This window comes from Cyprinodon tularosa, unplaced genomic scaffold, assembly GCF_016077235.1.
Source record: "Cyprinodon tularosa strain WSP-4 unplaced genomic scaffold, ASM1607723v1 ctg1355, whole genome shotgun sequence".
Lineage (NCBI taxonomy): Eukaryota > Metazoa > Chordata > Actinopteri > Cyprinodontiformes > Cyprinodontidae > Cyprinodon > Cyprinodon tularosa.
In genome coordinates, this window is record NW_024038173.1 from 25,837 (window position 1) to 51,841 (window position 26,005).

The following is a 26,005-nucleotide window of genomic DNA, read 5'->3' on the forward strand; positions in this document are numbered from 1 at the left end:
TCTAGTCATTAATCTGATAGCCTTTTAAGTGATTTTTCTGTTGTTGAGATGGAGATAACCCCTGTTAAAGCTTCTGTGAGTGTTTTCTTCTCTGAAGGTCAGTCATAGCCTCACCACACATGAGGCTGATTATTCCTCTGACTGCTTGCTGGTAAAGTGAAATGAACAAAAATGCAACATTTTCAGTTGTTGCTTTATTTCCAAGTCCCTCAGCATCCTGGATTTTTATTTCTTCTCTGTTGGAAACGGATGTGAACTGATTACAAGATTGTAAAAAGCATGCAGGTCACTGCATACATCTCTAAGAAAATGACAATTGCAATTTCTGCTGTTTTAATGAATGATTGTGATTTTAACCACAAGCCTACATGTGATAGGTCCAGCAACACCGATATGGCGGCGCATGCGTCGAGTCAATAGAGCAAATGGCTGCATCGGTGCGCATGTCGTTTCAAGAAAGTCATGTCACCAATACTGGAGTTGTTTCTAACTGACTCACTAAACTGTGTTTAAAAACGTATCTGTTTCAACATATCAGCATGATGCATCTGCTAAAAAAATATCCCATCTTTTGCGGTTTATCATTAAAATTATCATGAATTTTGGAGCAGCCTAAAAGGAATAAGAACGTTTCAGACATTGCTTTTTTATTTAAATTTTCTCGTTGTGTCACACTTTTCCTCCCAGTTATCACTCAACTGAATTAAAGTTAATTTAAAATGGACTTAGTTTTCTTCCTGTTTTTACTGTACTTATTGTTTTAAAATTATGATTTAAAAACCTAGTTTTTATGGTTTTCCCCTTTTGGGACTCTGAGTTTTTAGTAGTGTTGCACTGATACCGATACCAGTATCGGGCGGTGCCCCTATACAGCACTAAAACGGTGGTATCGGCGAGTACCAACAAATAGGGCACCGATACCATTTTGAGAGCCACAAGTTTATTCAACTATTGTCCCCCATTCCAGGTAGGCAACAAAAAGTTCTACTGGATTCACTTTGTATTTGTCTTTTTCCTGCTTCACAAAGGTAGGCAGCAACTTGACAAAGCCATGATGGCAATTATTTTACATCCAAGTAGTTTGCAGTTCTCCCTATATATAAACACATCAATTTCAAACAGATGGTATCGGTATCGGCCAATACTGCACAGTCAGATATTGGTATCAGGGCCAAAGAATGGGATCGGCGCAACGGTAGTTTATATTTTTCAGTCATTAATTATTCTATTTAGTCGATCTTTGGTTTATTTTCCATTATATTCAAGCAGTCTGGTTACTCTCTGTTGCCTCCTTGTGCTTGTTTCCTTCCCCTCTGCGTCCTTATAGTTAGTTCCACTCCTACCTGCTCCTTATTGAGCTCATTAGTCCATCCTTTGTTCTGTTCCCCTCATATATTCCACCTCTGCAGTCACTCAGTGCTGCTTCCTTGTTGTTTGTTGCTTCCTCATCTCTGGCTCCCTCCCATGCATTTCCCTTGATGTTTTCTGGTCATTGTTTCTTTGTATTTTGCCTCATTTACTCATTAAATCTACATGTTTCATCTCAGCTTCCTGGTCTCTGCATTTGGGTCCTCAATCAACCTCCATACAAATCGTGACATCTAATCCACAAGCATTCTCATTCACATTTTCCTGTAATTTTTCATTGTATTATATATGTTTACATCATTTATTGGTTCCATCTAAAAGTAACAAGGCTATTTTCAATTTAAACATAGATATGAAATAATACAATATAACCTTTAATGATATCATTGCACTAGTTCATCAAATCAATTCAGTTTAGTCTGTAAAATAAGCTGCCTGTAGTGTCTTCAAAGGTCCAGCAGGTGTCAGTGTTCCATGAGACAGTATCAACACAGTATTGATACAGTTTGGCAATGCATCAAAACCCTTCAAGATGCCCCGTTAACCCTTTATAGGGCAAGTTGCCGTTTTTGATCACCTGCATACCCCTTACACATGGAGTCCCCCCCCTCTCCTCAGTGAGATCTAGAAGCACAAGATCTCCAGCCATCCAGCAAAGATACTGTTAATGGCTATACATCTTATTTTGGCTTTTGACCAATTAGATGAGCCCTTAAATGATATATTATTACCTACTGTAAATTAAGTTGTAAGCACAAGTTAACAAGTAAGAAAAAAAGTTGAAAAGCTAATAAGCATAGTTAACAATTATATTTAGGTTTATAAACTAAAAAAATGTAAGTATTGATGCCACTGTTATGTTGTACCAAAAAAATCTGTTTTTGAGTGGTTTTCATGAATTTTTTATAGAAACACTTTTGTTCGGACAGGTTGGCGTTTCTTATTATTACATTGACATAATTTTTGCCATCAAAATATCCATATTTTTTTAATATTATAAAGGTAATAAGGTCTTGTCCTGGATTTAAATAACCCTATTGGTCTGAATTTTTGATTTTCAAAGTATTTCATTGAGTGCCCTATAAAGAATTAAATCATCACTACAACATGGACACTACCAAGAATAATACAAAGAGTCGTCTCTCTTGGTACCTCCTCGGTTTTTCCAGGTTTGAACTCCACCTTCTTGGAGCTGGGGATGTAATCAACGCCTGGACTGGCTGAGGGGGGGTCTGAAGGTCTGGTAGCACACCAAACGGACGTCACAGAAGTTAGGTCGCTTCCCTGACGCAACACGGGTATCTCTATGGTTCCTGGACAGCAGAAACCCCAGCAAAGTTAGGGAAACATGCCATATGAATTGACATTGTTTCCTGTCTTTGGTTTTTGTGTTAGATTATGTGATTATTTATTAATTGGGATGTACGAATGCGGCTCATACCAGCATCTTCGCTGAAGGTAAAGGTCGCATTTCCAAGCGTCACAGTCGATGCATCGTTGGGCCCGTCGATAACAACCTTGGCTGATGACACGTCTCCCAAGCGGGCATTGTCAGAAGCATCCGACAGCACCAGCTCAAACTCCTCTGAGAGCTCGTACTCGCTGTCGTCGATGAGCTTCACGTCACAGGTGGACATGCTGACGCCGGGGCCAAAGATGACGCGGCTGTCGCTGCTCATTCCACGGCTCTTGTAGTCGGAGCCGGACTCCAGAGCGTGGAGGCTGCTGCCCTTAGCAGATTTGGCTACGGTGTAGCAGAGAGCAGACACGGTGCTGGAGGAGTCGCCTGAATGAAAGGGAGGTGGCAGAGTACAGACATAAGCTCTGATTCATTACCTTTAAGAAATAATAGTGGATTTAAAAAATTTCCAATATTTGATAATAATTTTCAATTGAGTTTTACAATAAACTTTTGCATTAAAATGTCCCACAAAATACAATGTGTACTTTAACATAAGAAACATAAGTATAAAATGCTGCCTTTAGAATGAAAAAACAAACCTAAATATTCATGTCATTAAAAAGCTGAATATATAGAATAACAGGATATAAAAAGGAAACTCTGATAGCTCGAAATGAGCCAAAAAGTTCATACATGAACAAACATAAAATAAAAAAAGGGAAGTATGACTACACAGCCATCTGATCAAATTCACCAAACTCTTTCAAATTTAATTTACCAGTTCCTTTAAATATTAGATTTTCAATTCAAGCTGTTTCAAATCTTTTAATTAATCTGTTTTGAAAGCTCAAAATGATTTTGTAGTATTCTCATTTTCATTAGACAAATAAAAAACATATATCTCTGATATATCTGAAAATTCAAGCATATAATCAAGGGCCCCTGATAAATTGGGGCCCCTGAGCAGTGGTTTAATTAGCCTATGCCTAGTCAAATCAGCCTGGGAGCAACAACAACGTTCAACTGCTCAGTTATGGAGTAAAATGAGAATAAGCTGCTAAAGCTGCTGTTCTGGTCAGAAGGCTGTAAGGTGGGCTTCTGTCATCGTCCATCATTCGTTACTGCTTGTTCATAGGTGCCCTCATCCTGCCCATTTATAAAGAGCAAAGCACTAAGCTAGCGTTTCCTTCTCTGTCTCCTTCTAATGTCTAATAACCTTAGACTGCCTCCCTAACACGCTGCAGCACAGAAGGATGCTGGTCACCACAGTGTGAAGGGCCTCCATATTTAGGGGCGCTGCCAAATTTTCATCAGTCAGTTCACCAATAATTTATATGCTTTGGATGATGTGCAGATTTTTATTTTTATTTTTTTTTTTTTAGCAATAGTAGCTTTTGTTTTAATGGTTTACTGACAGTAAATAAGGTTGACACAGAGGGGGAAGACATGCGGCAGAGGTCCACAGGTCACCAACACCACCCCCTGATGTGTTGTTAGATAGTGTTGATTCCCTTTGAACCCATCAAAAGTTTTGATATGTTGTTGAAACCATGTGTTCCTGTTTGTTTTGCTTTTCAAAACAGAATTTCTCCATGTGCTCACATCCTGTCATCTATCCCAGGGCATTTGGGAAATGGGGCTTTAAAAATAAAAAAAAACATATTTTACTATAAAACTCATTAGGCTCCACTGAAAGTGTCCACTAATTTCAGTAATACTTTGGGATCAAAGGGTTGCTCAATTGGAAGATATTTAGAATAAATACCTATACATTTAACAGAAAAGAAAATATAAAGAGGAAGATGTGTTTACAATTAAGTACAAATAAGAGGTTACTGGATTTTAAAACCCTGGAGGAGTTAGTTTTAAAAGTTAAATTTATAAAGAATTATAACACACTCTAAATTAATATTTTATTGCATTACCAAAATGGACAAATAGGTCATTGTTGTGAAGTACGAGGAACCTTTTATATGAACAGGTAGCCTCTTGCTGGCTGTCCATGCGTCCTGGGCGTGCAACCCTCGTGACTACGCCTGTGGAGTTAACTGGGGTGCGAGTCCGAGGGCGCATGCGCACACGCCAGTGGACGGAGAGACAGAGAGGTGAAAGCACCCCTTGTGTTCTGTGGACCTTTGTGCTGTTTGGACGTTGTGCGTTCATAAACCAAATCACAACTTCTATAACTTCAATGTTACAACTCAAGATACAGCTTCAATAAATACTCTGGACCTGTTCATCATGCCTGCATTTTAATCAGATGCCCCATGGCGGCTCCTACAGAATTCGAACCAGGATCAATCAAAAGTCATGTATATATATTTTATCTGCCTTTTGACATATAAATAGAGGCAGGGATCGGGGGAAGGAAGAATAAAACGGAACTTTTTAAAATTTTTGTTTAAGTACTGTTAAAGGTAAGCTCTGTGTTTACACCTTGAAGTTTTTTCTCTCAGGTTCTTTTTCCTGAAAAGAGATCACTCTGGACAAACTTTTTAAATAACACTTCATAACTTATATGTATTAAGTAACCACGAGACATGACAACAGATCTTACTAAGATCAGAGAAGTTGCTTAGAGTTATAGAAGGTAGCGCTAACCCCAGGGGAAGTGGCCCTGAGAACCAGGTAGAGAAGCATTTTATTCTTCAGTCTGCCACATCCTAGCTGCAGCATCCTAGCTTTCCCATATTTGTTTTTTTTTTTTAGATCTAGTCACCCTAAAACATGCAGTGGTGAGCAAAAAAACTGTTGTTTAATGGGTTAGGATATTTAAAACTTAAAAAAATATGGCATATTACAAAATCATTTTTGATTTAATGAATATTATTAGATTATTAAAGCCAAATGTATCACTTATGTCGACTAGTTTTGCCATCATCAATTGACTTAGGGCTACATGGGAAATGGGCGCCTCTGTAAACATCAATTGCTGTAAAGAAAAGACTACTTTCCTATGCATGCATTATTTTAAAAGGCCTAAAATATTTGGAAAGTAATAGGCAGCTTGACGCTTTGATGTACCGGTTGGTATTATTTACTTTAAGTTGCATACTGCATACGTTCCTTCACTATATTCTGGACAATTTCCTGAACTTTTCGTCTTTTTCTTCCTTCTTAAAGCTCTGTATCTAATCCTCTACTATCACCATAGATCAGAATATGATCTGTAAACATCAGAATATACCTACACATAGGGATGCACGATATAATCGGCCCTCTATCGGTATCGGCCTGTATCGGCCTTAAAACTGAATATCGGACATCGGCCACCCCACCGATATTTAACCCGATATTTGATCAGCTTCTGAGTTTCTAAAGTATAAAAAAAAAAAATATATATATATACTATTTCTTCTTCTTCCTCAAAAACTTCTTTTTCACAGACTTAAAAACTTCTAAAGACGAGGGAAAAAATATTGATACATTAAAATATCCCAATATCTTCATATGCTGATATATTGCCATTTAAAAACACCATATCAATCTCTTTTACTAATGAAATATTGCTATATGTCATCGTTATGCTCCGAAATCCCCCGAAAATTCACGAAATGTTGCCATATTTTAATATGTTGATATATTGACGCGGTATCGATCTATTTTACTAACAAAATCTCACAAGAATTTGCAAAATATCACGAGTTTGTAACAGAACGATGAAATTTCACGAGATTTTGAAAGTAAAATAGATCGATACCGTGTTTTTAAAAATCAATTTGATATCAGCATATGAAAATATATTTGAGTATATTATTTTTCAAAGTGTCAGGAATGGATAACAAAACTGCTATTTTCAATGACTACTTATTTTTGTCCAGCTTTAACATCAGTATAGGTATCGGTTATCGGCTACATGAGTTTTAAAATATCGGCATATCGGATATCGGCCAAAATCCCAATATCGTGCATCCCTACCTACACATTTTGAAGAAATACTCAGGACAGACTATTCTGACCAGTCAGAAAAATAAGAACAAATAAAAAACTCCAATATGGTGGCTCAGCTGATTTAGCAGGAATGTACAAGAACTGTGTAAATAGTTTCATTAGCTACGTTTACATGGACACAAATAATCGGATTGAAGGCCTGATCAGATCAAAAATGTTTCATGTAAACATGTCAGACTGAAGATTCTAATCCGATTCGGTCCGATCGGAAATAAATTTAATTCCGAAAGAGAGAGGTGGTTTTTGCCGATTGCCATTCTGATTGGCGTCCATGTAAACACCCATTCGGATCTAAAGAGTAAAATAATCTTCACTGCGCGTGTGTGCGCCTTGTCAACAACAGGAAACCACCGGTCGCTCTCGCTCTCGCTGTGAACAACATGGCGGGGGGAGTCTAGGAACGCAGACTTATACACTCAAGTTCATTTAAAGCTGCAGGAAGCAGGAATTTATCCTCCTCCTCTTCCTCTTTTCTCTCTCCACTGCCCACTCGCTCTCCGACGCCGGTTCAATCGCTCATTCTCTACATTTTCTCTCGGACATTTCGCTGCCAAGCGCTTTTTTCCTCCCCTCTCCTTTTTTCTTTCCGCCTGCTCCGAGCGCATCGTTTGTCAGGCCTCCCAAAAACCAGACGCAGACAGAACTGCCAAGTTTGGCAGGAAGTTCTGCGCATGCTTAAAAGATTTAATCTGATCCAACGCTTGGTACATGTATACACACGTCATGATCGGATCATTTCATTTAGTGTCCATGTAAACGGAGATTTTGAATTTCCGATCAACCAAGGTTTGGATCGGATCGGGGAAATTTTGCGCATGTAAACGTAGCTATTGATGATCTGGTACCTTTCCTCTCGATGGGGGCGCTGAAGAAGCCAGTGCTTTCATTGATGTGGTACGTCTTCTTGTCAAACTGCAGAGTCGGCTCGTCCTCCGTGTCATTGATGTTGACCACAGCGCGTGTGTTTTCACCCAGCAGCGCATACACAGGCATGCTCAGCTCCACGTTGAAGCTCTCGATCCCTTCAAACACCTTGTCGTCGTTGATCACTATGGTGCATACCTTGGAGTCCTCGCGCTCGTCGAACTGGACCTAGGGAAACAAAAAGATGAGAGTTTATTGTTAGATGGTGTATGTAAAAATGTCCAGGTAGGCTTACTAGGGAAAAGGTACCTGTCCAGCATATTCCACGTAGTCCTGCTGGCCAGGGTGAGTCCCAGTGCTGCTGGTGGAAACAGCGCTGCCTTGCTCAGTGCGACAGAGGACGATGGAGTACTGATTGAGGTTACCGGTTCGCTTCACAGTGACAGCTACAGTCCCTCCTTTTTCGCTCACGTTGTAACTGAGGGGAATAGGAGTAGTGCAACATTATTTTTTATTTTAAAGGTGTAAAAATGGAAGTGGTGCACGGTCTGTTAAAAAGCTTTAATGATACAGACCTCTTGTGCTCAAAGCTGATCAGAGACCACTGAATATGAAAGACGTTGTCGCTGACCACATTTGGTTTGCTGTCTTTGACCAGGAATTTGAAGTTATCCATGGTCTCCTGGATGTTTTCCTGATGCAGCACGTAGCGGATCAGACCCAGGTTGATATCAGCTAGAAGGATTAAAGATGGGAAAATTCCAGTTTGGGATTATTTTAAAGTTGAACATCTGATGGGAGTGCCTTAAAGACAAAATCTTAAATGGATGATGAGTTTCATAGAATTCGGGGGGGGACTTTATCTGGTTGAAATCCTGAATCACCCTTGGGTTGAGAAATCAGACATGGACTTTTAATTTAAACATTTTTGATTGTGTTTAAGGTTTTGTATTTTGAGCTGTCATCCTTTTCTTATAGCCATGGGTAACGGCTAGAAGCTAGATGGACCAATAAACTAAGAAATGTATCAAACAGACCATATTTTTCTAGTTCTGGACTTCATACCCTGTCTTCTAGGTAACTTCTGATTACATTTTAAAACTTTACTTGTAAGATATCTCATCAGCTATTTCTGCTGTAGTAATTAGAGTGTTGCCTAAGGTCAGGTGACCTGATGGACTTATGAACTCCATCCATCAGATATGAGGGATTATATGAGGCAGACTCCTTCTCTCGCTGTTATTAAGTCCTTGCGCTTTGAGGCCATGGTCAATTACTCTGTCAGTTTGGGACCTCATTGTGCTTTTGGCTTCTTTTCTCACTTTTGCTGTTTTATGTACTTATTGTGTCCTCTAGTTGTGCAGTAGTTTGTTTGGCCTTGTTGCTCTTTTAAGGTGCTTTAAAAATAAATTGGTAAAGTAGTGATATCTACTAGTTCAGCACTTTTTTATTTCTACCAAAACAGCCCAAGGCTGAGTGGCTCTTATTACTGCAGATAAAACCAAGACCTCTCTATCTATTCATCTCCTATATCTTCAGATCATTCCTGTACAAGACATTTAGATACCTGAACTGCTTCCTTTTGAAGGCAGCGTGTCAAAATAATCGTTTTCTATTTATTCATAAAGCACATTACAAGCTAAAGTCAACCGTGGTGTTGTACCTACGCTGCAAAAATAGTTTAAAATCAAGAAAGAAAACTCAATCCCACAGAAAAGGGCATTCAAAGCAAGTGAAATTGTTTTTTTAAGCAAGATAATTTGAAATTGACAATTTTCGTGGATTAAACATGTTAAACACTGAAAATTAGAATTATGTCTTAAAACAGGGGTCTTCAACATTTTCCAGGTGAAGGACCCCCAAAATGAAGGCAAGATGGAGCGGAGACCCCCTAATTATATATAATGTATGAAATTGTGTTATATCAAACTGGTCCTATAGTCACTCTATTACAAATGGAGTAATGTAACAAAAGTATCCCTGGGATTATTAAAGTATTTCTGATTCTGATTCCTTGTTGATGGGACAGGTGTTGTGAATGAAACGGTGCCCAGCTTGAAAGAGCTCCTGTGTGTCGCTGAATGTGAGCATTGATGACTGAAAGACATCTTCTGCCTCCATTTATCTGTTTACTACAGTGTGTTGAATTCATGTTGATGAGTATTTAAATACATTTCAATTAATGGAAAAAATTGCAGAGGGAATATAAAAAAAAAGTCAGAAAAATCAACCAAAACCTTTGCGACCCACATGCAGTACCTCCGTGGACCCCTAGGGGTCACGGACACCTTGTTGAAGACCTCAGTTATCTAACGCTTCTAAATAGAAGTTTGTTTTTTTATCTTGCTAAAAACTAAATAATTTGTAGCACAGGAATAATGGATCAAATTGAAGATAAAAATGAAAAGATCACCCTTTCAAAACACAAATGTGGTGTTTCATATAGAAAATATGGGTTCCTGGTCTATGGCTCTGGGAGATGTTACAATTCAGCCGTGGGGACAAGACGGGTCCCTGTTGGGGGTTCAGGTCCCTTGAATTCCACTGTGCTGTTTGACTGTGAAGGATGCCCTGGTACCCCACCTATTGGAGTAATTTGGTACAATTTTTACTGCAAAAAAATTATTTAAACATGAGCAAAATCGGTACATTATTTCTTAATCTTAACAGGAAAATAAGATGATCTGCCAATGTAATGAATATTTTGGCCTTAAAAGAGGGCAAATAAATATTGTTAAATTGAAATAAGGGAATGGAGTCAGTCTTTTCTTATTTTAAATGTTAATATCTTATTTCAATGGCATTTTTTTTTTACTTATTTGCTCAAATGAAGGGAAAATACTCTTTTTTTTCAAGAAAAATAGACTGAATTAGATTTCAATATTTACAGTGTTATTATCACTGGTTGTCTGTCTATTAGATTCTGGGCAAGTAAATTTTGCTGTCAGGGCTTTGTAAAATTCCTGGACACTGAGGTGACAATGCTGTGAACTTTTGTGAATTTGGCAACACTATCAGGTCTTTCCTCTAAATGGCTTCAGTTTAGACTTATGCATCAGCAAAATATAAACATAATAATCAGAATTAACTAGAAAAGTATAACAGTGTCGCTTTTACAGCAGGAAAACAAATGAAACTGCCAAATTTAGGATTTCATTCTTCACTATAAAGCAGAGCCAATTAGAGTATATTTGGAAAAAAACAAAAGGAAATTATAAATAAAAACTAAGATCTTAACTTTGAGTGGTGATTTGAGTATTTACGGTTTTTACAAAGCCAATGATGAAAAAGAAAAGATTGTTGCTGCCTAATTTTCAAATCGTGAGTCAAATTTTGCCAAAAAGCTCTAAAAGTAGCAATTACATTTCCTCTAAGGAAATTGGCAGGTTTTGGTTATTTAACGCTCCATTTTGAGGAGGATGACATGTTAAAAACAAAATCCTTTGTGAAGATTGCCTTTCCTCTAAATTCATTATTTTACATTATGCCTCCCCTGGCTGTTTTCCATCACTTTAGAGTTCAAATTAGAAAAATCATCACTAGCTGAGATTTTTCGCTCTCCAATACCTCCCAGAAGAGGATGGAAAAAATGTAAGACTTTGAGTAAAGGCAAATAGAGATGCCCAGGGCAACCAAAAGCCAAACAAGAGGCAGAGGCACAGAAATATATACAGCAGTGTGGAAACATTTTATTTTAGTCCGGGGGGAAAACTTACTCATTAAATATTTCTTATCATTAGGAAAATTGCATTTCTGTACCCCAAACTGAACACCTAACACATTAAAAGGACTGTTTGCAGTCCCTCTCCAGCCTGAAGGATCAACATCTCACAAAAGCTGCCTGACACTGATTCCAAGCAGCAGCCAGAAGGTGAACATGATAAAAACAGACTCCAAATGAAAACCCTGCAGAATCAAAAGTGCTAATTAACTAGATAAACAAGGGAACCTTTAGGTGAGATACGGCAGAGGAGCAACTCAAAAAGCTGTGAGTGGTAAACGAAGGGAAAATCCTGGGATCTGTACTTTACACACAACAAATCCCACAGTACATAATGGTAAAGTATTAGGATGTTACTATACAACACAAACAGATTATGATTTAAGTCTGATTGATTAGAATGGACAGAGGGGGCAGTAGAAACACATGAAACTGAACCAAATCAATTCAAATGATTGCTCCCTGGGCGCCCCACGATGGCAGCCCACTGCTCCTCAAGGGGATGGGTTAAATACAGAGGTAAATTTCTCCAATGTGAGATAAATAAAGTTCAATTATTATTATTATTATTATAACCCTGATGTGTCAGGACTAACCATGATGAGGTTAATTAATATCCTACTCATTTTGTTTAAGAAAGTGACGGTCTAAAAAGATCGAATCTCAGTATCCTCTGGATGGGTGTTTTTAATGTTAAAAAACACAAAATATATATTACATAGTATATTATATTTTGCTGCTATAATTAAAACATTAAAAACTTACAAAAAATACAAGTATTTTAAATTGTTGGATTAATAATTGGAGAGACAATATGAGGACATTGTTTCAGCTTCTTAAACATACAAACAGTGACCGTATTTGTACAGAACAATTTTTGAAGGAAAGATTTGAGAGAAAATAGGAGGAATTAATTGTTGTCGATTGAGATCCAAGTGGAAGAGGCTAGAAGTAAAGATGTAGAGCAAACTTCTTACCTTGTGTGAACGTAGTGACGGGGTTCCCAGGTTTGAGCTTGCTATCCAGGAATCCGTGCTTCGGCTCCGCTGTGATTTCATACAACAGCTGTCCGTCATCAGTGTCTGGGTCCATCGTCAGCAGCTCCTTCTTTGTAATGAGATTGGTGGCCTTTGAACATAAAATAGGCTCCATCAGGAACATTTGTGAAGCTATGAGTTACAAATTGGAGGCGCATCAATCATGGGTATCTAATGGGGAATTTTTAGAAAGTATTCCTGCTAGTGCTTTGTCCAAAATCAAAAGATTATTAACTGATGGCCTATAAAAATTTTCATTATCAGCAATGTATTACACACACGGAGAAAGGCAAAGATATTCAAAAAGGTTTTTGTGAAACATACATAAGGCAATGGATGAAGTGTAATTTCTGAACACGTAGCCATCATAATCATTCATGATACAGAATTTCTTTATCAACCAGATACTCCTTGTACTCTCTCTGATGAGCGACTTCATGGAATAGTCAAAAGATTTATCCAGGAGCAAAGGAGGACTTGCTCAGAGCTATAAAAAGTTTTTCTCAGGAAAACAACAAGTTATATTCTAGGTTCACAGCGCATCCGATTGATTTAGCAAAAGTAGCTCGTCATGCAAAGTCTATGGTTGGCGCGCATCAAGGTGCATCTAAAGGTCCTGCAGCGCATCTCCAGCAGCAGAAGCAGTGCATCGTGAGGCATCTGAGCAGCCGAAGCAGCGCCTCATGAGCTTCTGAGCATCTGACGCGCGACGCGCTGTGAGAGCAGCAGCTGCTGGAGTTTGAAACACTGAACTTTTGCTGCTCGATGACCACATCAACCAATTACAGAAGCTGATCTGGGAGCCGGCAGGTGGACAAACAGCGCTGCTGATGCAGAGTGCTGTAATAACTCCTCTGAAGCTGTTTATTAACGCTTAAATTAACTTAAAATGTTGAAACCTGCCAGCAAAGTATGTTTGCTTTTATTATTCAGGTGGCTGCAGTTTGTACCACATACCTGAAAAACGCTAACATCTACTTCCAGCCACAACGAACAGTAGCAGAAAACCCCCACCTGCTTCTAGGGATTCCCAGTGACAGCGCACAGCAAGTATGTGAACATCTGAGCAGCTCCGACAGCTAAATAAAGATGTTTTGAAGTGGTCTTTCTCACTTAAAAATACATTAAAATTACTTTTTACCAGCATATCACAGCAAATATAGCAACGCCACTCTCTGCCATTGAACACAGAAGCATCATCTGTGCACACTTAACTGGGCGTGATTCTGGAGCACCAAAGATGTATTTCACGCACGTCCTGCCTTAATGTGTACAAGCTTAAAAAATGAAGCAGCAGACGCTTTTTTGCTGCTCAAAGCACGTCCGGTGTGAATGTAGCAAAAGTCGATATGTCCACTCCACACCTGAAGAAAATCCATTTGATTAAAGTGATTGTTTAAAGTTTGCTACAGAAAGGAAATGGTAGAAAATGGTGAGGACACCAATGATGAGGAGAAAGATGAACACACATTAGAATAGGAAAAAATAAAGCTTCTCCGTGTCATCACAAAGACAGCATCCTAAAAGGAAACTTTGCTGGTGGTATAATTGGGTTGTCAGGTGTTGTTCTTGGCAGACTTCATATAACTGAAGGGATACTGGAGAAATGTATGGGTTAGTTTGGACTTAATCTAAAAAAAGAAGTGAGACTGGATTTCAAAACAGCCAAGGAAACATTTAGTTGGTTTCAGAGAAAGAAAATAAAAGTTTTCACACCTATAGTTTGTTTATTTTCAATTCATGAGTTTGTTAACTTGTAGAAAACTGGTAATCAAATGATCTAAAACCTGTTTTCAGGTTATGTCAGCTTGCAATAGCGGTCCGTGGTGCAAAAAAGGTTGGGGACCGCTGCTCTACTGCATCCAATAATGCTACACATACTTGGCAATAGATGTTTGGCTCAACCGTGCAGTGTTTACCTAATAGCTATATAGGATCAAGGTTGAATCATATTTACAACAAAAACGAACTACTCTAGAGTTTGTTTGGAACCATGACTGATTGGACAAGGTGTCTGGATGCAGCTAGTTTGGTCTGAACTCAGGGGTAAACATATCAGCTATGAAAACTCCCTTAAGAAAAAGAAAAAGGCTTGCAAAATTCACACATGATGTGGTTAGAACAATGGGTTAAAATAATTTCTTAACCAATTTATATAATAAGGTTGTTAGAACAGGAGAGTTTCTGAAGTTGTCATTGCCAAAAACAGCTTCTACACAAAATATGTAAAACTTTTCTGTAAGACTGTTCAGTATTTCTCCTGGTGTTATAATTTATTTTAACAATACCATAACTTAAATTGTTAAAGTTGCGTCACTGACACCTTGTGGACCCCTTCGCAATTGTGGACTAGGACGTATCTTTGCAGATGTAATGCTGCGAAAAATTCCTCTTAAACCCACCTGATACTAGGTTAACTGACCGGACCTCATTTATACCCCAAGACATGGCAGATTTCAACATGATGGTGAATCGTTTAAACATGACACCAATAGCAAAGCAAAGAGTGGTACTTTTAATTACTATGTTAACAACTGTGTATAGTTCATTAGACTGTTGGTAAGGGAATGGGGTGTTGTGCGTCATATAGGGCCCACCCAGATAATGTTGCTTATGGGCCTATTGTTGTACCGTTACGCGATTGGACTAACTTACATCCTTTTCTATGTGAATTACTAGGCACAACATCTGGTGTGAATTTTATGTCAGATATCTTATTAAAAGCATTCAAACTGTGAAAAGCATTGTAGAAATATATATAAAGAAACAGGCTGTTCGGCAGGACGATGCCGAAAAAAATCTTATGCAAGTTTGTGCTTTACCTTTAATGAACAACACCTTTTATAAAAAAAAAAACAGCCCACCAGAGAAGAGTAAAATTTAATTTGGTTAGTTTAAGCAAATTACTATTTACACTCTAAATAAAAGTTTCACGCTTGAATGACAACAAGCTCAAGTGTTTGCGTGAGCAGCAGCTGAAAAAACACCTCATGACCACACAAATATTCGCTAACAGGCTTTGCTTTCTGCTCTGCAACCGCTGAGAGGAATCAGAGGTTTAACACTTTCATAATTTGCTTAAGTGATAAAACACAGAGGATGTAATTAGCAGCAGTGCAAGCAGAGCACATAATTTCACAAAATGCCATTTCTACAGTGTTCAAATAAACAACATAATGTTGCATAATTTGCTTTACTATGTTAAAAAAAAAACACCTGCAAGTGGAGGAATTAAAGTTTTAGAATAGTACATTTTCTCCACATCTAACAGACAATAAAAGAGAAAAAAATGCATTTGTTTAATGAGAAACTTATTTTCTAACTTGCATTCTTAGAACGGCCTGCATTGTACCTTGTTTTCCATGTATTCCAGCCACTGCAGTCCCAAATTGGTGACGATCCGTGGCGTTCCATCATCAACCGGAAGAATGTCGATCTTAAACTTCTGAGGAGCAGCCGTTACAACCTGGAAAGTCCATAGATTAAAAATAGATTTAGAAACAGGGAAAGCAGATGCTTTCAGTTAAAGTTCAGGTGTAGGAGCAGAAATCCCAACAAGGCGGTCCATTAAAGGAAGGGAGATGATCCCCTGTTGCTTCATTAAAATTCAACTTTCACCTTTATAATCCTTTGGACATCCTAATTATATGACAAAGATTTACAAAGCAGTTAATCTGGTCTGGATCTGGACCCAAAGAAGGTTAATCATAATTTCCAAATATACTCCAGTTCCTATGCTGTGAAGAACTTTCACACCTTTATGTAGTAATGTAATTGATTATGGGTGGAGACCTACGTCTCTCTTTTTGACAGTGTTATTTTTTTGAGCAACATATTTTTTATCCCATAGAAAGTACCCATAGAAAGTGGTTCAATGATTCTTGGCTGCATATTCTCTCTGGACAGGGATATTAAAGGAATAGTACACCCAAAACATGATTAGCCTTCATTTTCTACTCACCCCCATGCTGAACAACACTCTGGAGTACTTTTTTGATATCTCAAATGCATCTGGAGATCTGGGAGGCTTCTTGCTGTCTGCTGACATTCAAATAATGGAGGTCTATGGCGCCCGAGACAGAAAGGTCCGTAAAAGTCCACAAAAAACGTGTCAATATTCCTCCATACTGCTCGTCCAATGTATTCCAAGTGTCCTGAGTGGGTAGCATCCAGAATTTACTCGAAACGAAGTCACTCGCGCCTGCGAGTTCACGACGCTACGGAAACCGCGGCAGACCAAACCAGATGAAAGTGCGCATTCAGCTCGGCAAAGAACTCATGCTCTTCCTCAACACTGAAGTCCTCAGACATTTTTCTTTCGTTGTTTCTTTTTTTGCACAGGTAAACAGCACATTTCTTTTTCTACGCTTGCATTATCAGCAGAGCAGACGCTGAATGCGCACTTTCATCTGGTTTGGTCTGCCGGCTTCCGTAGCGTCCTGAACGCGCTGGCACGCGCTTTCAGGAAATACTATACACTACTGTTTATGCTCTAAAAACATTCTAAATGACTTCGTTTCGAGTAAATTCTGGATGCTACCCACTCAGGACACTTGGAATACATTGGACGAGCAGTATGGAGGAATATTGACACGTTTTTTGTGGACTTTTATGGACCTTTCTGCCTCGGGCACTGTAGACCTCCATTATTTGAATGTCAGCAGACAGCAAGAAGCCTCCCAGATCTCCAGATGCATTTGAGATATCACAAAAGTACTCCAGAGTGTTGTTCAGCATGGGGGTGAGTAGAAAATGAAGGCTGATCATGTTTTGGGTGTACTATTCCTTTAATAGAAATATTGTTTTTGTAAAACCTATATTTGATAGAAAGGACTTCTGTCCCAATAATTCACGTTTTTTGGCCTTTGTTTTTCAATAGCAAAGATACTAGCTGAACTATTGCAGCCCAAACAATGAGTAATGATGTCTCTACTATACAAAGCACCCCTGGCCATTTCTTTTTGGTTGTGCCTCTTCCCTATGGGGGGTCATAAAGAAGGCGTTTGGTAACATTATAAACTACACAAGGCTCAATGCATCATCCATCTGATCGAAAATGTTCCCTTTTGTTAGAAAATGTCTATTTGTGAGCTTTAATCTGTGATTAGTGCTCATTCAGTGTGACAGATCACACTCCCACTTCAAAAAGTAGTCCACGAATAACAAAATTGGGGCAGTGTCTGACAGTTTCTGGGAAAATCCTGCAGTGTGATTGCTGCTGCAAGGAACCTCTGATTCATGTCCTCTTCCGCCTGCCCATTAGTACTCCGACCTGTCACCCCTTCCCCCCAATTTTCCTCCCCGTGTTCCAAGCATCCGAATCCGATAACAGGCTCTTTAACATGCCTGACTTGCCTTCCATTTATTGATGGACTGATACTGATTCTGTTGCAGCAACAATTCATACTTTCTCGCTTCCATCATGCAGGATAAGGAGTCAATACCAAAGCAAAATAAAAAGTGACTGTTTCTTGGATAGAAGCATCAAATGCAGCTATAGAAAGTACTCCTAGACCTAATGATACCACCTGGATATATAACTTTTAAATGGTCAGTATGATGAGGTGACTGTATTTAATTTCATTTACAAAAGTTCAGGTTCTTACTTTATTGAGTGACCAAGGTAACACACAGAGCCACAGAAATGACTTGCTATTTCATTGAGTCTCAGAAGAACAAGGGACTTTACAAAAAGCAGCCTGTCAACACGCAGCTGCTGTTAAAGCCAACATTGACACATGCCACTGAAGGATCCATTCATCTCGTTTATACATTATTCATATCATATCTAATAACAAGGCACCGGTGGGAGAAAATTCACCTCGAACATCAGCAGCAATAACACCACAAACCAGCTTCCAGTCTGCAGAAGATGTGTGGATGTGGAGGTGAACGTCCCCAGGTGATGGAGAGGTAATAGCTGGTTGTCTAGGTGGTGCCCTGAAAACAACGTGGGCTACATTAATAATTGGCAATCCTTTTGGGGAAAGCCTGGTCTGATTCGGAGAGACGGCATCCATCCCACTTTGGATGGTGCAGCTCTTCTTTCTAGGAATCTGGCCACATTTATTAGTCCTCCAAAACCCTGACCACCCAGGGTGCAGACCAGGAAGCAGAGTTGTAGTTTAACACACATCTCTGCAGCTTCTCTACTGTTACCCACTCTTTACTCCATCCAGACAGTGTCTTGCCCACGACCAAAATCTAATAAATTAGCAAAGATTCCCAAAGGAGTAAATCATGATAATCTAATTAAAATCAAAATAACTCAAATTGGGGAAAAAGTTAAAACAATTAAATGCGGTCTGTTTAACATAAGATCGCTTTCCTCTAAAAGTCTACTAGTTAATGACTTGATTTGTGATAATCACATTGACTTGTTTTGCCTAACAGAAACCTGGCTGCAGCAAGAGGATTATGTGAGCATAAATGAGGCAACTCCTTCAAGCTATTTAAATTTTCACATCCCCAGAAGTTCTGGGCGAGGAGGAGGAGTAGCAACAATCTTCCAGTCTGACTTACTGATTACTCCCAAAACAGTTAATACCTACAACTCTTTTGAACATTTAACCCTTAATTTCCCTGATCCAAATTTCAAGGCAAGAAAACCTCTTCTTTTTGTAACTTTGTATCGTCCACCAGGTCCTTACTCTGAATTTTTAGATGAGTTTTCAGAGTTCCTTTCTGATTTGGTATTAAATACTGACAGGGTCATCATAGTGGGAGATTTTAACATCCATGCTGACATTGAAGGCGATAGCTTAAGAGCAGCCTTTAATGCTATCTTAGACACTATTGGCTTTGTTCAAAATGTGAATAGTCCCACGCATTCTCATCTTCATACTTTGGATCTTGTGCTGACATACGGCATAGAATGTGAAGAAATAACAGTATTTCCTCACAACCCTGTCCTCTCTGACCACTTTCTAATAACCTTCAGGATTACTTTAACAGAGTTCTCCTCCCCCAAAAGAAGGTTCAATTTTAGTAGATCTTTATCAGATAGTGCAGTTATAAATTTTAAAGAATCTGCTTCACTTTCTCTCTCCTCTGTGTCACTGAGCAGTGCTGCAGAGTGCAAAAGTTTAGCTTATTCCCCTTCACAGGTTGATGATTTTGTTGATGGGGTTGCTAGTTCTCTGCGTATTGCCTTAGACAACGCAGCTCCTTTGAAAATGAAAACCGTTAAAAATAGAAAGCTTGCTCCTTGGTTTAATGCAGAGCTGCGTACTTTGAAGCAAAATGCTAGGAAACTGGAGAGAAAATATCGCTCCACAGGCCTGCGAGAGTCCTTCCTAGTCTGGAAAAATGGTTTACTGCTGTATAAGAGGACCCTTTGTAAAGCAAGAGCAGCATACTTCTCCTCATTAATAGAGGAGAATAAGAATAATCCTAGATTTCTTTTTAATACAGTTGCCAAACTCACCCAGAGCCATAGCTCTGTTGAACCGTCCATTCCACCTGCTCTTAGCAGCAATGACTTTATGGGATTCTTTATAAATAAGATTGATCTTATTAAAAATAAGATCATAAGCACTCCTCTATCCGCGATTGTACCTGAGGTAGTCATGGAATCTGAACTGGGTTTAGACTGCTTTGATCCAGTTGAACTCTCTGAATTAGCAAAATTATTGTCTTCATCTAAGCCTTCAACTTGTATGTTAGATCCAGTTCCAACCAGGTTATTTAAGGAGGTATTCCCTTTGATCTCCTCCTCCATTTTAGATGTGATTAATCTATCTCTGTTACAGGGATATGTACCTAAAGCTTTTAAGGTTGCTGTAATTAAACCTCTGCTTAAGAAACCGTCTCTTGACCCAGATGACTTGGTCAATTATAGACCTATATCCAATCTTCCTTTCTTATCCAAAATTCTTGAGAAAGTAGTTGCCAAACAAGTTTGCGATCACTTCCACCATAATGAACTTTTTGAAGAGTTTCAGTCTGGCTTTAGAGCTCATCATAGCACTGAAACAGCTCTGGTGAAAGTCACTAATGATATTCTCATGGCCTCAGATAATGGACTTGTATCTGTGCTCGTCCTGTTGGATCTTAGTGCTGCATTTGATACAGTTGACCATAATATTCTTTTAGAAAGACTTGAATATTTTGTTGGAATTAAAGGAACAGCACTAGACTGGTTTAAATCTTATCTATCTGATCGAATTCAGTTTGTTCATGTTAATGATAGATCTTCAACACGCTCAAAGGTTACCTGTGGAGTACCACAGGGATCAGTGCTAGGACCAATTCTCTTTACTTTATACATGCTCCCAATTGGTAGAATTATTAGACAGCATGGGATTAATTTCCACTGTTATGCTGATGATACCCAGCTATATCTGTCTATAAATCCAGATGAAGCTAACCCATTACATAGATTACAGGCATGTCTTGAAGACATAAAAACCTGGATGACTCTTAACTTTCTGCTTCTGAATGCAGACAAAACAGAAGTTATAGTCTTTGGACCAGAGTCTCTGAAAAAGAAACTGATTAGCCAGTCACTTCATTTGGATGGGATTAAACTGATTTCAGATAATAAAGTAAAAAATCTTGGTGTTGTTTTTGATCAGGACCTGTCATTTAGGTCCCATATCAAGGAGGTTTCTAGAATTTCCTTCTTTCATCTGAGGAACATTGCAAAAATTAGAAATATCCTGTCCAGGGGTGATGCTGAGAAACTAGTCCATGCATTTGTTACTTCAAGGCTGGACTATTGTAATTCTTTACTATCAGGAAGTCCACAAACTGTAGTTAAAAGCCTTCAGCTGATCCAAAATGCTGCAGCCAGAGTTCTAATGAAAATTAAAAAGAGAGATCATATCTCGCCTATCCTGGCTTCTCTTCATTGGCTTCCTGTTAAATCAAGAATAGAATTTAAAATCCTCCTTCTCACATATAAAGCCTTAAATGGCCAAGCTCCATCTTATATCAGAGATCTGATTGTTCCTTATGTTCCTAACAGAGCACTTCGCTCTCAATCTGCAGGTTTACTAGTGGTTCCTAGAATTTCTAAAAGTAGAATGGGAGGCAGATCTTTTAGTTATCAGGCTCCTCTCCTGTGGAACCAACTACCAGTTTTAGTCCGTGAGGCAGACACCCTGTCTACTTTTAAGGCTAGGCTTAAAACTTTCCTTTTTGATAAAGCTTATAGTTAGAGTGGCTCAGGTTATCCTGAGCTATCTCTATAGTTATGCTGCTATAGGCTTAGACTTTTGGAGGACATAGGGACCCCCATTTCATCATTCTGCTTCATTCTCTCTCTGTTCTCCTATTCTGCAGAATCTGTTAGTTCAATCTCTAACCTTCTGCTCTCTCTGCTTTTCCTCAGAGTAGCTTTGCCTCGTCTGTTCCTGTTTGGCTGTGACGTCATCCTGGAAAGAAACATCAGCTGTGCTGCTTCTATCAACACCCTTGTTTATAGATGTTGGAGATCGGCCTGTTTTCCAGTGTGGTCCTGTTTCTCTGACCGTGACTGAGTGGATGTGCTTTCTTCGTCCTCTGGCATGGGAGCTGCCTTGGAGCTCGTCTGCCTGGCTGTGTGTTTCCTGGACGGGGCCGCCTTTTACAGCTGCTTTTTGTATCTCTGCTTCTGTCTCCTTGAACCCCAGTCGGCCTCGGCAGATGGCCGCTCACACTGAGCCTGGTTCTGCTGGAGGTTTCTTCCTGTTAAAAGGGAGTTTTTCCTCTCCACTGTCGCTACAAGCATGCTTAGTGTGGGGGATTGTATTTGAGTCAATGAGTCAATGCAATCAACTGGTTTTCCTTAGATAGAAAACTTTGTATCAATTTGATCTGGTTGAACTGTAAAGTGCCTTGAGATGACATGTGTTGTGAATTTGGCGCTATATAAATAAACTGAATTGAATTGAATTAATAAACAAAAGCCTGAGAGGTGTTTGTGTGTGAATATCAGTACCTGCGAGCTGTCCTTCAGTTTAATCACACAGACTATTAGCAATGACAGATGGTGCAGGAAGCAGGAGAGGAAGGTCTAAACTGACAGGCAGAGGAGTCGACCATCGTCATAAAATTGACATTAACATCACAGGGACAGACGCTGCTGTTTCCATCAGAGCTCTGTGTTTGCAGCTATGGATTAGTGGCCAGTTAAAGGAACATTACTCTGAATCTTTTTACTCTTATACCTTTTTTTCTTTTCTCTCGACCCACAAACCATATATTTCTTTGCAAAACGTTGGAAAAATTTGAAGATTAAAAGGCTCTCCAACTATTTCAGATTTAGTACGAAGAAGAATTTCTTTCAATGCAGGAAATGTTCAAAACAAACTAATTTTTATAACATCTTCCTGCTTAGGAAGTTTAAATTTCACAACTTCACAATCAGATATTTAGGATATATGTCCGATTGGCCCTCTTGTTGTGTCTTAATCTTTATTCTTGCACAATGCAGTATGCATCCCAAACTGTTATATTCTTGTACACATTCATTTATTATAGAGATACCCCTGTCTAGCGCCTTCATTCTGAAAGATGATGCTGGTTGCAAGATAGAGATGGCATCTAATATATCCTACTGCTGGTAACTTTATATCAGGGATGCTGAAGTCAAGTCTTGGAGAACTACTATCCTGCATCTATTGAAAAAAGTAAAAAACCTTCTTCATGGGATATGGTGAGCAATGCCCACCATATCCCATGATTCCTGAGAGGAAAGGGGAGAACACAAGGTCTGAGTAAAATGTCTTTTTTTTAATCCAAACTAAATTTTCAGGAATATGTCAAACAAGAACAAAAAAATACCTGCTTAGTTATCATGATATGGCTGAGCTACAAAGTACATCAGTGCTTTCATTCTGCTGTTAGTTTCCAGCTAGCTGTCAAAGCCAAACTTGGAGGGAAAGGATTCTCCCTGGAAATCTTGCCTAGCTTCACGACTAAAGATACATTCACAATGCAGGCCTTAAAGCTGAATTAAGTTTTTTTTTTTTTTTTGTGAAATTCGATTGCATGGTTGTATAAATTTCCAAATATATGCGACTTCTATTTGATCTTCCGTGTGAACTGCATTTATACAACTTAACTGTCCTGCATGCACAGTAGAGGATGCAATGATGCAATGAAGGGTGATAGTGCTTAAGTGCATCTAGAGATCTTTCATTATTTTTTCCAGTGAGAGCCAATTAATTAACAATACATCTTTCTTTTCTCCAAATTATCAATCACCATGGTTGTCTTTCTACCTGCTTTTGTGTCGCAAGATGAAGAATAGGGACCTTTGTTAAGTAATAATGACGTTCAGGTGGGATGAATTTGAACTGGCCGTTCAGATGCAGGTCGCATTTGAGAATATCAGATATGTATCGGGTTCAGGACACATAGTCAAGTGGCCTGGGTCGCATTTGAAAAAATCGGATCTTTGTTGGTCAGACCGTTATGAATAGATCAGATACAGGTCGCATATGGGCAAAAAAAAAAAAGGGATTTGGGTTGTTTCAGGCTGCAGTGGGAACATAGCCCATGAGAAATGAAACACATTTATAATTTAGTCAGAGTATATATCTAACGGGTAATGTTTAGCTTAATTCAGTGTTTCGATTGTTACATAGGTATATGGCTGAGATTAATGTAAAGGTGCTTGATAGGATAAATGTATTCTCCTTAAAAAGACATTATGTAGGTTCTAACTGAAAAATATCTTTAAAATAGTCTTTTTTGACCCTTTATGACTAAAACAGTTTTTGATGAACAGAATGACACCTCAGTAGTTCAGCGCCTATGTATCTATAAACCGGTTGCCTATTTTCATAAATTTACTTCGGTTGGAACTTTTCACGCTGTTTGGCGGATGTCACATCAAGCTTGTCTATGTTGAATGGGTCCAACCTAGAAAAAATCTATACAAAACTAATCGAAACTCAACATAAGGTCAAAAAGTTAAAGAAATCATAAATAAATACAAGTGTGAGCTATAAGAATTATGATAAGTTAGCTGCAGTTCTGTGTTTTAGCCACAGGTGGCAGTATCATTAGAAAAGTCCTTTCTGCTTAGAGGAAAGCTGCAAAGTTTATTTGGAAGTGAATATTTTTTTCATATTTATTCCTGGGTGTTGAGGGTGGTAACATTTCTTCATAAAGGAGATGGTGAAACACGTCAATATGCTTCCCTTTTTATCCTGCAATTAAAATCCTTGTAAACATTAGGCATTTTTAAGAGCTATAGGGTCAAAAGTTAAAAATAAAAACTTTTTATATATTTTTTTCAAACAGATATCAATTATAGTGGTTTTAGATGATAGTCGCAAACAAAATGTAATAAAGAGACATGCAAAGTATAGTAGAAGAGACCAACTGAGTTGAGATATTTTATCAAGCAATGAGAAAATGGAAATTAAACAACCATGACTAGTTGACTAATAAAAAAAAATCTATAAATTAGTCAAATTTAAAAAAATAATTATTAGTTGCAGCTTTATTGTGATACATCTCTGTTTACCAAAATCAATATCCTTATAAGAGAGAAGGTGGTTTCTCCTTTACTGCCTGCTTATTTCATCCTGTTATGAACCTTAACATCTAGTATATTACCTGAGGGCTGAGTTTGAAATAGAGCTCTTGCTTGTTGAGCTATTTTAAGCATTGCATAAATACAAATTGTTTGGACATGATCTTTAATGTTGTTTAAATTCTTTTATAGCTGTTATGATGACAGGGGTGTCCAGGTTTGGTCCTCCTGAGCTACTATCCTGTATCTTTTAGAAGTAATTCAACATTCCTGTATCAAAAGGCTTTAATCCCTCATCAGCATTCAGTTATTCACCTCTCCAGAAGCCGGATAGCGATAAAATCACTTGATTCAGCTACATTGTTGGAGGGATGAATCTAAAGTTGCTCTCCAGGACTGGATATAAAAACCACCGCTCTATTACACTGTGTTAAACACAGACGTCTGCTTCAGACCAGAAAACGGACAAAACCTCCCAAATTTATAGAGGTGCTGATAAAGACCACGGTCGGTTATGCATTTCATCAGCAGCTCCTGGATGTTTCTATCTCCTTGAAGCAGAAAGTTTGCATGTTTTTTTTATTTATTTTTTTTACCAAAGCATTTCTTTCTTAGCTTCATGGAAATTCAATAAAAATGTACTGAGGGATCTGCCTGGGGTTTGAACAGCTGAGGTTAGATTGAAGTTTTTAGATTTCAGAAGCTTTTTTTATCCTTATACATGGAAAAAAAGTACTTCTTTTAAAATCATGATTGTTTGTGAAGCAAATAAGAACAATACAAAGAACCTAGATCTTCCTTTTAGCACTTCCTGCACACTACAGAACTCATCGGTCACTCAGAGATATTGGCACTAGTACAATAAAAGATGATTAATCTGTTGAGGTCCCTCATACTCCTGACAAATCTTTATTCAGAGCCATTCCCCTAAGGCATCTTGATGTCTCGCTCTGTGTTTCTATGACTCCATAAATCAATTTTCACCTTGCTTCATATTGTTTGTCTGTCAGTAAATTAAACATTTGGAAAACTTTTCATATTGACCCGTGTTCTCTCTTTTTCAACATTCAGTTGTGAATTTGTTTATTTTAGTGTGACTTAAAGGTATAGTGGAGGATGTTCGCCGATTTTTGGAGACTTCAAAAAAAAAATGCACATTCCCAAGAGGGAATGCCTATTAAACGCATGCAAGA

The 26,005-nt window shown here is 38.5% G+C and overlaps 1 protein-coding gene across 1 annotated transcript in view; it reads right to left on the reverse strand.

Annotated features, from left to right (window-relative positions):
• LOC119778599 (extracellular matrix protein FRAS1-like) overlaps nt 1-26,005 on the reverse strand; it is a gene marked incomplete at its 5' end in the record, with an annotated part of 55,982 nt that overhangs the window by 13,022 nt on the left and 16,955 nt on the right. Inside the window, 7 exons of the mRNA XM_038277919.1 lie at nt 2,521-2,681; nt 2,810-3,154; nt 7,567-7,813; nt 7,895-8,063; nt 8,161-8,320; nt 12,284-12,434; nt 15,696-15,809. Of these exons, the coding sequence (XP_038133847.1) occupies nt 2,521-2,681; nt 2,810-3,154; nt 7,567-7,813; nt 7,895-8,063; nt 8,161-8,320; nt 12,284-12,434; nt 15,696-15,809 (1,347 nt within the window). The remainder of the gene's footprint in view (nt 1-2,520; nt 2,682-2,809; nt 3,155-7,566; nt 7,814-7,894; nt 8,064-8,160; nt 8,321-12,283; nt 12,435-15,695; nt 15,810-26,005) is intronic.